Consider the following 17,680-nt stretch of genomic DNA (forward strand, 5'->3'; position numbering starts at 1 on the left):
AATTTTGACAAAATTATCTATAGAAATAAAATTTTAAGAAAATTTCCTTTAGAAATAAAATTTTTACAAAATTTTCTATAGAAATAAAATTTTGACAAAATTTCCATAGAAATACAATTTTGACAAAATTTTCTATAGAAATAAAATCTTGAGAAAATTTTCTATAGAAATAAAATTTTGATAAAATTTCGTTAAGAATAAAATTTTGACAAAATTTTCTATAGAAATAAAATTTTCACAAAAATTTCCATAGAAATACAATTTTGAGAAAAATTCCTTTAGAAATAAAATTTTAAGAAAATTTTCAGTAGAAATAAAAATTTGAGAAAATTTTCCATAGAAATAAAATTTTGAGAAAATTTTCCATAGAAATAACATTTTGAGAAAATTTTCCATAGAAATAGGTTTTTTTATTTGGTAGTTTTTTGCTAAAATTTTGTTAGAAATGTGGTAGATTATTTTTGGCTCGAGTGGCAACCATGTGATGGACCCATGTAGTATTTCTCGAAGATGGACCCATAGTTTTATTATTAGTGGGTGGAATTGTTTATAGGAGGACTCCATGTTGAATTTAAGGAAGGAATACTCCAAGTCGTATTGTTTATTGGAGGACTCCAGGTGGTATTTTTGAATGTGGTTCCCCAAGTCGAGTTATTTGACGGATACCAGGTAGAATTATTTATAGGCGGAGTCCAAGTGGTATTAGAGGATGGAGGACTCCATGTGGAATTATTTATGGGAGGACTCCATGTTGTATTGGATGTGGAAGGATTCCATGTCGTATTATTGAATATAGGTTGCAAAGTAGAATTATTTGATGGAGGACTCCATGTCGAGTTATTTAATGGAGGACTCCAGGTGGAATTGTTTGTAGGAGGAACCCATGTTGAATTTGAGGAAGGAGGACTCCAAGTGGTATTGTTGAACGTGGGTCCCCAAGTCGAGTTATTTGATGGATACCAGGTTGAATTATTTATAGGCGGACTCCAAGTGGTATTTGCGGATGGAGGACTCCATGTCGTATTGGATGTGGGAGGACTCCAAGTGGTATTGTTGAACGTGGGTCCCCAAGTCGAGTTATTTGATGGATTCCATGTCGAATTATTTATTGGAGGAATCCAAGTGGAATTGTTTATGGGAGGACTCCAAGTCGTATTAGTTATTGGAGGACTCCAAGTGGTATTGTTGATCGTAGGTTCCCAAGTCGCGTTATTTGATGGATACCAGGTAGAATTATTTATAGGCGGACTCCAAGTGGTATTTGCCGATGGAGGACTCCATGTCGTATTGGATGTGGGAGGACTCCAAGTGGTATTGTTGAACGTGGGTCCCCAAGTCGAGTTATTTGATGGATTCCATGTCGAATTATTTAATGGAGGACTCCATGTGGAATTGTTTATAGGAGGACTCCAAGTTGTATTGTTTATTGGGGGACCCCAAGTCGAGTTATTTGATGGATGCCAGGTGGAATTATTTATAGACGAACTCCAAGTGGTATTAGAGGATGGAGGACTCAATGTTGTATTGGATGTCGGAGGATACCAAGTAGTATTGTTGAATGGTGGTTCCAAAGTTGAATTATATGATGGATGCCATGTCGAATTATTTAATGCAGGACTCCATGTGGAATTGTTTATAGGAGGACTCCAGGTAGAATTTGAGGAAGGAGGACTCCAAGTTGTATTGTTTATTGGGGGACTCCAAGTCGAATTATTTGATGGATGCCAAGTGGAATTATTTACAGGCGGACTCCAAGTGGTATTAGAGGATGGAGGACTCCATGTGGAATTATTTATGGGGGGACTCCATGTCGAGTTATTTAATGCAGGATTCCAAGTAGAATTATTGGATGGACTCCATGTGGTATTGCTGTTTGTATCTGCAGGTGGTCTCCAAGTTGAGTTACTCGAAAAAGGGGTCCATATGGACTCATGTTTGCGATGTCTCCATGATTCTAACTTATCTGCCCCATAATGACCATATTTCTGATGATGTCTACTTTCCAAAAAAGCTTTGTGTCCATGAAACCGTATAGGAAACCTACGTGCCTCTAGTAAGCCCACGTATAGTAGTAAACCACATATTAATAAAGTTACCCCCTTCATTAAGAATACTGCAAGGATCGATTATTTGGAAACACCTGCAATGTTTGCAACCCAACCGTTAACTATTCTTGTCATTTTGGCCATTTGCCATTTTATATTCAATATCAGTGTCATGCATCAATTCCAGGAGGACTTATCACCTACACTTTCACTGTACATGATTTTTTTTGAAGAAATATAATTATTATGAATTTACTTAATAAGTGATATATCGATACGATTTTTTTTGTCTATTATGGAGAAAGGCCCTTATCTTTTTTATACCCACCACCATAGGATGGGGGGTATATTAACTTTGTCATTCCGTTTGTAACACATCGAAATATTGCTCTAAGACCCCATAAAGTATATATATTCTGGGTCGTGGTGAAATTCTGAGTCGATCTGAGCATGTCCGTCCGTCCGTCCGTCCGTCCGTCCGTCCGTCCGTCTGTTGAAATCACGCTAACTTCCGAACGAAACAAGCTATCGACTTGAAACTTGGCACAAGTAGTTGTTATTGATGTAGGTCGGATGGTATTGCAAATGGGCCATATCGGTCCACTTTTACGTATAGCCCCCATATAAACGGACCCCAAAATTTGGCTTGCGAGGCCTCTAAGAGAAGCAAATTTCATCCGATCCGGCTGAAATTTGGTACATGGTATTAGTATATGGTCTCTAACAACCATGCAAAAATTGGTCCACATCGGTCCATAATTATATATAGCCCCCATATAAACCGATCCCCCGATTTGGCTTGCGAGGCCTCTAAGAGAAGCAAATTTCATCCGATCCGACTGAAATTTGCTACATGGTGTTAGTATATGGTCTCTAACAACCATGCAAAAATTGGTCGACATCGGTCCATAATTATATATAGCCCCCATATAAACCGATCCCCCGATTTGGCTTGCGAGGCCTCTAAGAGAAGCAAATTTCATCCGATCCGGCTGAAATTTGCTACATGGTGTTAGTATATGGTCTCTAACAACCATGCAAAAATTAGTCGACATCGGTCCATAATTATATATAGCCCCCATATAAACCGATCCCCCGATTTGGCTTGCGAGGCCTCTAAGAGAAGCAAATTTCATCCGATCCGGCTGAAATTTGCTACATGGTGTTAGTATATGGTCTCTAACAACCATGCAAAAATTTGTCGACATCGGTCCATAATTATATATAGCCCCCATATAAACCGATCCCCCGATTTGGCTTGCGAGGCCGCTAAGAGAAGCAAATTTCATACGATCCGGCTGAAATTTTGTACGTGATGTTAGAATATGGTCTTTAGCAACCATGCAAAAATTGGTCCACATCGGTTCATAATTATATATAGCCCCCATATAAACCGATCACCAGATTTGACCTCCGGAACCTCTTGGAAGACCAAAATTCATCTGATTCAGTTGAAATTTGGTATGTGGTGTTAATATATGGCCTCAAACTCCCATGCAAAAATTGGTCGATATCGGTCCATAATTATATATAGGCCCCATATAAACCGATCCCCAGATTTGACCTCCAGAGCCCCTTGGAAGAGCAAAATTCTTGCCATTCGGTTGAAATTTGGTACGTGATGTTAGTATATGGTATCCAACAACCATGCAGGAATTGGTTCCTATCAGTCCATAATTATATATAGCTCCCATATAAACCGATCCCCAGATTTGACCTCCGGTGCCTTTTGTGAGAAGCAAAATTCATCCGTTCTGCTTGAAATTTGGTACGTGGTGGTAGTATATGATATTTAACAACCATGCCAAAAGTGGTCCATATCAGTCCATAATCATACATAGCCCCATATAAACCGATCCCGTGATTTGGTTTTGGAACCTCTTGGAGAAGCAAATTTCATCCGAGTGAGTTGAAATTTGGTACATTGTGCTAGTATATGGTCGTTAACAACCATGCCTAACTAGGACCATATCGGTCTATAGTTATATATGGCCCTCAGATAAATCGATCCCCAATCACACACAAATTGGTCCATATCAAGTTCATAATTGTATATAGCCCCCATATAAGCGACCCCCATATTTCAATTCTGGCTCTCTACGTACAAAAATTCCATATCGATTCGTAATTATTTGTAGACTTAACTATACATAACTTTTTTGTCTAATATATACCATGTATGGACTAAATCACAGTCTTTCGTAGAAGTTTCTACGCAATCCATGGTGGTGGGTACATAAGATTCGGCCTGGCCGAACTTGCGGCCGTATGTACTTGTTTATGAATCATTTGTATATATATATATATGTTTAACATATTGCTAGAGAAGTCAGCTTAGATAATATATTAAAAATTTTTTGATTGAATTTGATTATTATGATTAATTTTATTTTATAGTCAATTCTAAAGTAGGTACAATATAATTTAATTTTATTTTGTTTAGTTTAATATACACCATTTTAATTTAATTTATTTCCATTTCATATCATTATACCCTGCCCCACACTGCACTGAAAAAAAAGCATACTCGGTTCCAAAGATTTTGTCTTTACTTTAAAAAATTTGGTATTGATTCCGAGCCAAAGAAGCGGAGAATACAAGTAAGGATACTTTTAAGACACAATTCTCTTTTAAATTTAGGATTTGTGTACTTGCTTCTAGGAAGAAAATTTTAATTTTTCGCTTTCTCAGCTTTTTTTTTCATATGCTATCAAAGTCCTTTAAAAACGAGTTAACGGCAACTTTATTTTCCAAATTAGGACTCGACTTCCAGTAGAAATTATGCTATGTTTGAAGTAAAAAATTTCTTTAAAATAAAGTGTTAAAAAACATGTCCTATATTTGAACGATTTTTTGCTTTGTAGTAAAGATGCAAAAAGACAACAAATTTAAAGACAATTTCATTAAATTTAAAGAATTTTTCTGAATTATTAAAGTCAAGTTGACCTTAGCCTATAAATTTTTTCTTTCATGTTAAGATACCCATTTTTAAGTTAAATCACTTAATTATAAGGACTATACGACTTCATTGAAAAGTTTATCGACTTTTGGACAAGGAAAATAACTTTATTTTAGAGAAATGCGTCTTCTATGCTAAGCAAAATTTGTATTCGTATTTTAAAGACATGAAATCTTTGACCTCACGACAATATTTTTTTCAGTGTGTGGAACAGGGTATTATACGTTAGTGGACATGTTTGCAACACCTAGAAGGAGACGAGGTAGACACATGGTGTCTTTGGCAATAATGCTTAGGGTGGGTCCCTGAGTCAATATAGCCATGTCCGTCTGTCCGTCCGTCTGTCTGTGAACACATTTTTGTGATCAAAGTATAGGTCGCAGTTTAAGTCCAATCGCCTCCAAATTTGGCACAAGTTCCTGTTTTGGGTCAGAATAGAACCCTATTGATTTTGGAAGAAATCGGTTCAGATTTAGATATAGCTCCCATATATATATCTTTTTTTGGGAGCCACCGTGGTGCAATGGTTAGCATGCCCGCCTTGCATACACCAGGTCGTGGGATCGATTCCTACTTCGACCGAACACCAAAAAGTTTTTCAGCGGTGGATTATCCCACCTCAGTAATGCTGGTCACATTTCTGAGGGTTTCAAAGCTTCTCCAAGTGATTTCACTGCAATATTGAACGCCGTTCGGACTCGGCTATAACAAGGAGGTCCCTTGTCATTGAGCTTAACATGGAATCGGGCAGCACTCCGTGATAAGAGAGAAGTTCATCAATGTGGTATCACAATAGACTGCATAGCCTAAGTGAGCCTGATACATCGGGCTGCCATCTAACCTTACCTAACATATATAACTTTCGTCCGATTTAGACTCATATGACCACAGAGGCCAAAGTTTACTACCGATTTACGTGAAATTTTGCATAAAGAGTAGAATTCACATTCTACCAATGCTTGATAAATTTGATTAAAATCGGTTCAGATTTAGATATAGCTCCCATATATATCTTTCGTCCGATTTGCACTTACAGGGTGATACGGTCAAAATATGGTCAATATAAACTTGACGTATTTCTTTCAATTTTGCATTTAAAACACCTGAACACCCCTCATTTTGAAGGTGTGTGTGTGTAGAATGTTGCTCCTATTTTGATTTTGGAATTCACTCTTCAGTTGTCAAAATGCCGTTCAAGCAAGAAGAGCAGCGTATCAAAATTTTGCTCGCGCATCGCGAAAATCCGAGCTACTCGCACGCAAAGCTGGCAAAATCACTAAAAGTTGCCAAATCAAACATTACAAATGTAATTAAAGTGTTTGGGGAACGTTTGTCGACAGCCAGGAAGTCTGGATCGGGGGGGAAATCGAAAACCGGAAGCCGCTGAGACGACAAAGAGAGTTGCCGGTAGTTTCAAGCGAAACCCTAACCTCTCTCTCCGAGATGCCGCAAATAAGCTGGGTGTATCGTCTACAACCGTGCATCGAGTTACTATCGACTTACAAGAAGGTAGTGACTCCAAATCGCGATGATAAACAAAATACGACGGCCAAAGCGCGATCCCGGAGGCTGTACACGACGATACTGACGAAGTTTGACTGCGTGGTAATGGACGACGAAACCTACGTCAAAGCCGACTACAAGCAGCTTCCGGGACAGGAGTTTTATACGGCAAAAGGAAGGGGAAAGTTAGCAGATATTTTCAAGCACATAAAACTGTCAAAGTTCGCAAAGAAATATGTGGTTTGGCAAGCCATCTGTACCTGTGGCTTGAAAAGCAGCATTTTCATAGCTTCCGGGACTGTCAACCAAGAAATTTACGTGAAAGAGTGTTTGAATAAACGTCTGCTGCCGTTCCTGAAGAAACACGGTTGTTCCGTACTGTTTTGGCCGGATTTGGCATCTTGCCATTACGGTAAAAAGGCCATGGAGTGGTACGCCGCCAACAACGTGCAGGTGGTTCCCAAGGACAAGAACCCTCCCAACACGCCAGAGCTCCGCCCAATTTAGAAATACTGGGCTATTGTCAAGCGGAACCTAAAGAAGACCAAAAATACTGCTAAGGACGAGCAGCAGTTCAAGGCAAAGTGGCTTTCTGCGGCGAAGAAGGTGGATAAGGTGGCTGTACAAAATCTGATGGCAGGTGTCAAGCGTGAGGCCCGGCAATTCGGATTTGGAAAAGCGAAAGCCTAACTGAATATTTTTCCTGAATTTTATACTAATTGAACTTGAAAAAGAAATTTAATTTGATTTTTTAAATAAACGATTTCACCGATTTACACGCGTTTTCCCTTGACCAAATTTTGACCGTATCACCCTTTATATGAGTTTTGCCGTGATTTAGTTCAAATTTGGCACAAGGAGTACACAGAAAAAAAATTACGAAAATTTTTCCAATTAAAATCTTAATTGAGTTTTAAAAAATATTCAATTAAAAATTTAATTGATTCAACAAATTTTTTAATTGAAATAAAAATCAATCACACAAATTAATAGTATCAATTAAGTTTTTAATTGTATCAATTCATTTTTTAATTGACTGTCAATTAATTTTTTAATTGATACTATCATTTCTGTGATTGAAGACATTTCAATTAAAAAATTAATTGGATCAATTAATTTCGTGATTGAATCAGAAAAATATTTTTTTGTGTGTACGTTTAATAGTATCGGTAAGTGTACCAAATTTGGTTGAAATCGGTTCAGATTTAGATATAGCTCCCATATATATCTTTCGCTCGATTTACACTCAAATGACCACGGGCGCCAGATTTATACTCTCATTTACGTGCAATTTTGCAGAGATAGTAGAGTTATTATTCTAACTATGCATGTTAAATTTAATCAAAATCGGTTCAGATTATATAGCTCCCATATATGTTATATGTACGCCAGAGTTGGGAAAATATAGTAGACTATTTCATATTTTAGACCCATTTTCAATGGGATTTTCCTCGGATTATACAAATATGGCCAAATTCCCACACTTTACACAAAAATTCTGTGATGATTTCCCCATATCTTAGTCATATCCTAAACACTGTAATGCCAGGCTTTCCACAGAACTGTTGAGTTTTAAATAAGTCGCCCAATTTGACCAAATAATGTATCACAACCCACACTTGACCACATATCTTGGCAAGATCTAACCAATATCCTTGTAAAATCGTCACTGCTGAGTAGCAAAAATTGTAAATATTACTCTAATTGTCCTATATCTCGAATACATACGTATCGTCTGGCAAATTATAAATGCTCTTTTATACAATTGCATTAAAATTTCTCTCGCTTCATATTTCCCATCTATCTATATATATAAAATTCAAATTATGTTTGTTTATTTGTTTGTTTGTTTATTTGTATGTTCCGGGTTGGCGCGAAAACGGCTGAACCGATTTACTTGAAACTTTCAGAGATCGTGGGGGGCACTCATGTGCTGAAAATAGGGTACCTCATTTTTTGACATATGGTCGCGGAGAGGAACCTCCCCTTTGTCCGACTTTTTGAAAATTAGACCAAAGTTGACCCATTTGCACGAAATTTTCTGGGATAGTAGGGGGTGATCCCTAGATAAAGATTCGCAAATTTTTTTTTCGAAATTTGGTCGGGAGGGGGTACCTCCCCCTTAAGCGACTTTTTGAAAATAGAGCTAAAATTTTCCGATTTTCTTGAAATCGGAAACGGCTGAACCGACTTATTTGAAATTTTAAGAGAAGGTAAAGGATGATCATGTAGTAGAAATAGGGTAAATCATTTTTATATTTCTGGCCCGGGGGTGGGGGTACCACCCCCTTGCTCGATTTTTTTAGAATTGGACTTACGTTTTCAGATTTGCTTGAACTCGCAAACGGTTGAACCGAAGGTAAAATATGATCATTTGGTAGAAAAAGGTACTCCCTTGCCCGATTTTTTTGAAAATTGGACATAACTTCTCCGATTAACTTAAAATTTTTCAGGATGGTAGGGGTGGCCCCTAGAAAAGGAGCCGCTAATTTATTTTTCGAAATTTAGTCGTGGAGGGGTTTCTCCCCTTTACTCTACTTTTTTTAAATACAGTACAGTAAAATACAGTGTACAGTACTACTCTTCTCGGGTTTTATTGAAATTTACACAGTAGTCGTGCAAAATGAATTTAGGAAACTGTTCTACCTGCTTTTTAAAAACGAAATAGTGTCCGCACTATTTCGTTTTCTTATCTTTTGATATTAAAAAAACTACTAAATTGTGGCTTTGTTATTTTACCTTTCATAACTATTTCCGATAAAGTAGTCAGTGTGAAATCAGTGTGTAGCAATAATTACCTTCGATTACTACCATTTGCATTCACAACTCTATAACAACTCTGTAACTCCTGTAATAAATTTTTAAATCATGCCAATGAAGAAGAAGGCAACTCTTACGAAACTTTCTATAAAATCGCAGAAACTAAAACAAAGAAGGAATAAAGAGTCGCAAGAAGAGCGTGAGTTGCGTTTAGAAGAAAATAGAAATAGAGCAACAACTTCTAGACAAGCAAAGACAAACCAACAGCATGAAATTCGAATCCTGTCACAAAGATTTCGATCAAGCACATTGCGTACATTAGAGAAATCTGAAGAAAGACGCCGCAGAATCCAAGCACAACGAATACGGACGTTAGCTTCTCGAGAAATCGAAACTCAGAATCAGCGCGATATTCGGCTCCAATCGCAAATGGTAAGAACTATTGCATTGAGACAATCTGAAACGCAAGAACAACGCGATATACGACTCCAATCGCAATTGGTCAGAACTCTTTCATTAAGAGAATCGGAGACGCAACAACAATGGGATGAACGATTACGCTCCCAACTGATAAGAACTGCTGCATCGCGACAATCAGAGACACAACAACAACATGGTGCCCGAGTGCAATCAGAACAAGTACGATTTTCAAATCGTATAAATTCAGAATCTGTAGATCAAGCTACGCGTCTTTTATCACAGCGGTTAAGATCATCGAACACTAGATCCGCCGAAAGTTCCAAAGGGAAGAGAAAGGCGACTAAGGAGAGAAAGTTTTCTTGAAAATTACATAGGCAGTGGGGGAAGGTTATGAACGAAGAGGCAACCTTCCTTGCCCCACACTTGAAGGAAAGTTTCAAGAACTTTCAGGGAAGGTTAGGGGTGCTATTCACTACGGTGTTTGTCGATATTGTATCGGGGAAAGTGACGTCCCTTTAAAACAATAGAGCAAAATTTAAACATCGCCGATCTACTTGAAATTTACAGGGAACGTGGGAGGAGGTGATTAAATTTATACATGATTATTAAATTAGATATGATTTTTCGATATCTGGTTGGGGAAGGGGAAAATTGAAATAAACTTTGTCGATTTACTTCGATAGAATTTATAGGGACCATTGAGTAGTTGCGAAATTAATATAGGGTACGTGATAGACCGATATCAGGTCGGAGTGGAGCGAAGGTGGGGGAGGGTTCTCTTTTGTCCTTTTTTTTCTTAAATTGAAAGTAGAGGGTTGTCCGTAAATGGGAACTCGGTACATAATTTTATGATTTTTGCACACACACAAAAAATTATCACCAAAATTTTTTCAATTAAGCACTTAATTGAATTTGGAAACGGATTCAATTAATATGTTAATTGATTCAATTAATTATTTAATCAAATCCGAATAAAAACCAATTAAAAAAATGATTGATATTTGTTACGTTTCCAATTAAAATGTTAATTGATTCAATCAATTTGTTAATCAATTCGGAAATAATTTTCAATTACAAACGTGATTGAAATTTTTTCCGTTTCCAATTACACATGTGATTGATCCAATCATCTTTGTGATTGAAACTGAAGAATTTTGAGCAATGGGAAGAGCGAAAAGAGAACAAGAGAATGGGTATTTATTCAACAATGTATGATGGAGAGATCAGTCTGTGGAAGTAGCTCGTAACGAACGGTTGGGTTTTTGTTTTTCGCGTAAATGGAAAAAACATGATTGGCGACATTCTGTCTGCTGCATTCAAAATGTGTGCATAAATATTTTGAACGCAACAACAAATCATAGCAAAGGGTTGAAATAAATAAAGTTTGCAACAACAAACGGCCACGTGGTAAAGGTTTGAAAAAAAATATGTGACAGAACGCATTTGAAATTACCTGTGTTTGTGTTTTGTGGTATTGTAAAAATGGAAAACAATCTACGTTTATTGAAGGTAAGAAATTGTGAAATGTGAATACCGTTGTCCATTGAAGCCTGTTTACATTAAACGGACTAAAGTAATATATTTTCTATTCATTTCTTTTAGTGACCAATTTTATTTCGTGAAATTGACCAATCAATCCCATCAACTTCATCATTTTATCAAATATATAATAATATGTTTGCAATGAAAAAGTGGGTACCGTATTGATCTTTTAAAATTATAAATTTTTTTCACTCCTAGTTTTCTTAAAACCAAGTGCGGTATGGGTTTGTTGGAAGACTCACCTTGAAGTTGCGAAGTAGCGTTGGCATTAAATTGCATTTTTGTTTTACCTGCCTTTTTCAGTTTGAACCCAAGTAGAGAGCAGTATATCTGGTATATAAACTAATGAGCTGAATTATGTAATGGTAAAAAGTTCTTTCTTTTGGATTTAAAAATATGAAAAATATCCGAAAATAATAAAAATATGTATTTTCCATTTATATTTTTTTCTATTTCCAAATATTACATTGCTTTCCCATTATTTTTGTCTTTGATTGGTTCAAATTTTAATAGACGATTTTAATGTGTGGAAATTTTGGAAAGGAATTGTTACTAAATTAAATTACCGAGCTCCTTAATACACCTTTTTATGCTAAAAGACTACAACTGCAAGAGAAGATTATAAATCTGCAACCTGGAACTAAGAATTGAACTTGATATTCTATGCAGGTAATGTTTAACAAAATTAACTTTTAATTTAACAAAATTAAATTCGAATTATTCTGTTTACTTTCAGAAAAACTAATTTAGGTTACAGGCTGCTGATTTATTGGAAATCTAGGCGCATCTACATATTAGAAGGGACATGCTAACATGGTTATTATTATAAGGAAGATTTATATAATTTATTTTTTCACCCTATAGTTGTTATTGATAGTTGTTCTAAGATAACTTACAAATACAACTGTAAGTTATGTTAGAACAAAACATAAATGACAAGAACCAAATTTATTTGTCTATTGCATAATTCAAAAAATAATAAAATATTAAATATGTTTTATAAGAAACACATATTTTCTTTTATTTCAAAAGAAAAAAAACTAAATACGATTTTGGGTTCGCAATATATAAATTTTTTGATCGAAATTTATAGCCAATTTCAATTAATTATTTAATTGAATGAATCAAATAAATGATTGATTTTTGTCGCGAAATTAATTAAAATTTTAATTGATTCAATTAAAACTGTGATTGAATTTTATGTTAAAAATCAATCACGTTTTTAATTGATTCAATCACACATTTAATTGATTCCGTGACAAAAGTCAATTAAATTTTTAATTAAAAATCGTGTTGGTTTTCAATCAAAATGGGTGATTGATACTATCATTTTCGTGATTGAAGACATTTCAATTAAAAAAATGATTGAATCCGCGATTTTCGTGATTGAAATCAAAAAAATTTTTTTTGTGTGCAGGCTTCTGCCAGACTTCTTTTTAGTAAAGAACTTAAATTTACATGAAATTGGCAGCCAACGTAGAGGGTGCATCATTTTCCAACATTTTAGCAAATGTTAATGTGGTAAAATTTTTTACTAATTTTGCTTTTTCCGATTTATTGGATGGGAAAGAGTAATTCTTTGTATGTTATTATAATATAGTGCCTAATTTTCAGATATGTTGAGGAGAAGGATACCTTTCCTTGACAAACCACACTTAAAATTCACAAGAAATATAGAAGAAGGTACACCCTCTCCCGCCGTATTTGTACCTATAAACGAAAAATCAAGTAGTCCGATTTGTTTAAAAGAATTCAAATCTTTTCGAATTTGTTTTCAGCACGAAGGATATAGTTGAATAAGTTAACGCCAAATATTCCTCCAAATATGCTTAGGAAGGCGCAGCGAAGCGGGCCGGGTTACGCTAGTATTTTATATTAACATTTCAATTTTAATTCTAGAGATTTTGTAGAAGTATAAAAAAAATTGTCTCCATTATAAGTATTTGTATCTGGAAATGCAAACCTTTTTATAGCTCCCAGCAAATTTGAAGTAGTTGAGATGGTAACACAAATGTTGGTCTACATGGTGGTGAAGGGTATAATATAGTCGGCCCCGCCCGACTTTAGACTTTACTTACTTGTTTAAACAGAGAATAGATAGAAATAAAATGTTGACAAAATTTTCTATAGAAATAAAATTTTGACAAAATTTTCTATAGAAATAAAATTTTGACAAAATTTTCTATAGAAATAAAATTTTGACAAAATTTTCTATAGAAATAAAATTTTGACAAAATTTTCTATAGAAATAAAATTTTTGACAAAATTTTCTATAGAAATAAAATTTTGACAAAATTTTCTATAGAAATAAAATTTTTGACAAAATTTGCCAAAGAAATAAAATTTAGACCAAATTTTCTATAGAAATAAAATTTTAACAAATTGTTTATACCCTCCACCATAGGATGGGGGGTTTATTAACTTTGTCACTCCGTTTGTAACACATCGAAATATTGCTCTAAGACCCCATAAAGTATATATATTCTGGGTCGTGGTGAAATTCTGAGTCGATCTGAGCATGTCCGTCCGTCCGTCCGTCTGTTGAAATCACGCTAACTTCCGAACGAAACAAGCTATCGACTTGAAACTTGTCACAAGTAGTTGTTATTGATGTAGGTCGGATGGTATTGCAAATGGGCCATATCGGTCCACTTTTACGTATATCCCCCATATAAACGGACCCCCAAATTTGGCTTGCGATTGCTCTAAGAGAAGCAAATTTCATCCGATCCGGCTGAAATTTGGTACATGGTGTTAGTATATGGTCTCTAACAACCATGCAAAAATTGGTCCACATCGGTCCATAATTATATATAGCCCCAATATAAACCGATCCCCAAATTTGGCTTGCCGAGCCTCTAAGAGAAGCAAATTTCATCCGATCCGGCTGAAATTTTGGTACATTATGTTACTATATGGTCTCTAACAACCATGCAAAAATTGGTCCACATCGGTCCATAATTATATATAGCCCCAATATAAACCGATCCCCCGATTTGGCTTGCGAGGCCTCTAAGAGAAGCAAATTTCATCCGATCCGGCTGAAATTTGGTACATGGTGTTAGTATATGGTCTCTCACAACCATGCAAAAAATGGTCCACATCGGTCCATAATTATATATAGCCCCAATATAAACCGATCCCCCGATTTGGCTTGCGAGGCCTCTAAGAGAAGCAAATTTCATCCGATCCGGTTGAAATTTTGTACATGGTGTTAGCATGCATGCAAGCATGCAAAAATTGGTCCACATCGGTGCATACCTATATATATCCCCCATATAAACCGATCACCAGATTTGACCTCCGGAGCCTCTTGGAAGACCAAAATTCATCTGATTCAGTTGAAATTTGGTACGTAGTGTTAATATATGGCCTCAAACACCCATGCGAAAATTGGTCGATATCGGTCCATAATTATATATAGGCCCCCTATAAACCGATCCCCAGATTTGACCTCCGGAGCCCCTTGGAAGAGCAAAATTCTTCCCATTCGGTTGAAATTTGGTATGTGATGTTAGTATATGGTATCCAACAACCATGCAGGAATTGGTTCCTATCAGTCCATAATTATATATAGCTCTCATATAAACCGCTCCCCAGATTTGACCTCCGGTGCCTTTTGGAGAAGCAAAATTCATCCGACCTGGTTGAAATTTGGTACGTGGGTGTGGTGTATGATATTTAACAACCATGCCAAAAGTGGTCCATATCAGTCCATAATCATATATAGCCCCCATATAAACCGATCCCGAGATTTGGCTGTGGAACTTCTTGGAGGAGCAAATTTCATCCGAGTGAGTTGAAATTTGGTACATTGTGCTAGTATATGGCCGTTAACAACCATGCCCAACTAGGCCCATATCGGCCTATAGTTATATATAGCCCTCAGATATATCGAGCCCCAATCACACAAAAATTGGTCCATATCAAGCTCATAATTTTATATAGCCCCCATATAAGTGATTCTGGCTCTCTACGTACCGTGCAAAAAGTCCATATCGATTCGTTATTATTTGTAGACTTAACTATACATAACTTTTTTGTCTAATATATACCACGTATGGACTAACTCACAATTTAGAAAACGATGTTACACAGAAAAAAATATCACCAAAATATTTCCAATTAAAAAGTTAATTGAAGTTGAAAATTTTTTCAATTAATAAATTAATTGATACAATTAACTTTTTAATCATGATAGAAACATTAAGTTAATTAAGTCAATGATTGAAAATTTTTAAATTTTTAATTAAAAAAATTAATTGATACAATTAACTTTTTAATCAAATTCGGAAGACTAATTCCCTTTCACTACCGAAATAAACCTAATGTTAAAAACTTTAATTTTTCTTCTGTTTTTACTTGAACTAACAGCATGTAGTTAGTTCAAATACTTCAAGAGCTATATGAGCTTCTTTTGAAAATTTGATTCTTGAATTGTGACCAAGTGGCCTTACGAAAATAAGCGCTATTTGGCCTATAATGTCCTTCAAAGTGTGAGCAAAAATCCAAAAAAGAACCCGAAAAAGTGTCAGCTATAGTTTTGGTATGAATGTCCATTTACTAGAAACATACAGTAGAAAAATTGTCTCAAATTTACGTATTTTTCGTTTATTTCTAAAGAAGTTTACAAAAATGTATTTTGGACCTCACCAATATGGAAAATATTTATAGGTTATTTAGATTACTTTAAAATAACATCGAGAAATAAATCAAAACTAAGGGGAAAAATAGAATTTGGTGTCTTTTTCGAATGTCCTTCAAAGCGGACATCGGTAGTGAAAGGGTTAAAAAAAAGTGCTGATTTTTTTTTTAATTTTTAATTAAAAATGTATTTCAAACAATCATTTGTTAATCCAAATAAAAACTCTAAGCCAATTCAGAAAGTAATTTAAAATAGTTACCTTTTTTAATTGATAAATTAATTGAGTTTTGCAATCAACATCAATTAAATTTTTAATTGAATCAATTAAAAAATTAATTGAAATTTGCTGAAAAAATCAATTAATTTTTTAATCAAGAATTTTTTCTATGCCCAATTAAAACTGTGATTAATACTATCATTTTCGTGATTGAAGACATTTCAATTAAAAAATTAATTGGATCAATTAATTTGGTGATTGAATCAGAAAAATTTTTTTTTTGTGTGTAAGAAGTTTTAAGATACCACAACCCAAGTAATCCGATTGTGGATGATAGTCTTTTGTAGAAGTTTCTACGCAATCCATGGTGGTGGGTACATAAGATTCGGCATGACCGAACTTACGGCCGTATATACTTGTTATAGAATTAAAATGTTGACAAAATTTTCCCGTTAATGCTGCCAGTAAGGTTTTGTTTACCCAGTTTTTGCTGGATTGTTTGATTTAGTTTTATTTAATTTATTGTCAATTAACTAAATTTTATCTTAATTTAATTTTATTCTATTATTGTTTGGTTTGATTTAGTTTGATTTGAATTAATTTTATTTATTTAGACAAAATAATATAATACACGTGAAATTTGATAATGTTGGCTGATTCTTGTTTCTACTGTGTCTTATCAAATTTCGTTTAAAATCATAATTGATTGGTATGGAATTTCCAAGAAACATTTCGTTTGATTTAAATTTAATCCAAGCACTTGTTGAGATTTCTCATTCTATTTGATTAGAATTTAATTTTCTATTGTTAATTTCGGGTACCCTACACCAAAGAAGAATATTTATTGTATCAATCTGTTGACAATGTATTGGTATGTTGGCATAACGACCTAATGTGTGAATATGCGCGATTGAATCTTACCATACGACTATCATCAAAATTGACAACTTTGTCAAAAAATTTATTTGTCCAATCCCGAAATATAAAAGGCAACTCTCGTGCATAATGAGGTCTCAGAGCAATATTGATGTGTTACAAACGGAGTGACCACATCCTATGGGGGAGGGTATAATAAAATTATTCGCGACTATCATGAAAGACTTAGTTCCTCCTCTTTTGGTTTTATGAACATAATGGAAGCGTTTTTCTTCGATTTCGTATTTAAGGTATGTTACAGGCGGTCCCGCCCAACTTTAAATATTTTTTGGCAAAAGGGGGATTTTTCTTTGATTTCTTTTGTGATAATCGATCATGCACAAATGGGCTATGGGCTTTAGTATCTATTATTTATTATTACTACTGATTGTGATATCTTTTGAAAGATAAGGAGTGAAGGGGCAAATGCTTTAGCTACAAACTTTTCTTTCAAACATTGTTTTGTGTATTCTTGTTATCATCTGATAACAAGAACGATACGGATTTTTGCCCCATTGATTGTTTGATTGTTTTGGAGAAACATATGGGCATTACTTTCAAAATTAAATTGGCTTCTCTCAACTCTTCAATGAAAGTGGCAATTCGAAATATTTACAAGGACTAATTAGATAATAACTATTATAGATTGCTATTGCTATGCTAAGCGACTATTT

General features: G+C 34.9%; 1 protein-coding gene across 1 annotated transcript; it reads right to left on the reverse strand.

The window, feature by feature from the left end:
• Positions 1-388: 388 nt before the first annotated feature.
• On the reverse strand, positions 389-2,157 carry LOC142236163 (uncharacterized). Its single transcript, XM_075307422.1, has one exon. It carries the CDS (start codon positions 2,103-2,105, stop codon positions 531-533), a length of 1,575 nt encoding a protein of 524 aa, XP_075163537.1. The 5' UTR covers positions 2,106-2,157; the 3' UTR covers positions 389-530.
• Between the last annotated feature and the right edge of the window lie 15,523 nt (positions 2,158-17,680).

The sequence above is a fragment of the Haematobia irritans genome, chromosome 4, assembly GCF_050003625.1.
Source record: "Haematobia irritans isolate KBUSLIRL chromosome 4, ASM5000362v1, whole genome shotgun sequence".
Taxonomy (NCBI): Eukaryota; Metazoa; Arthropoda; class Insecta; order Diptera; family Muscidae; genus Haematobia; species Haematobia irritans.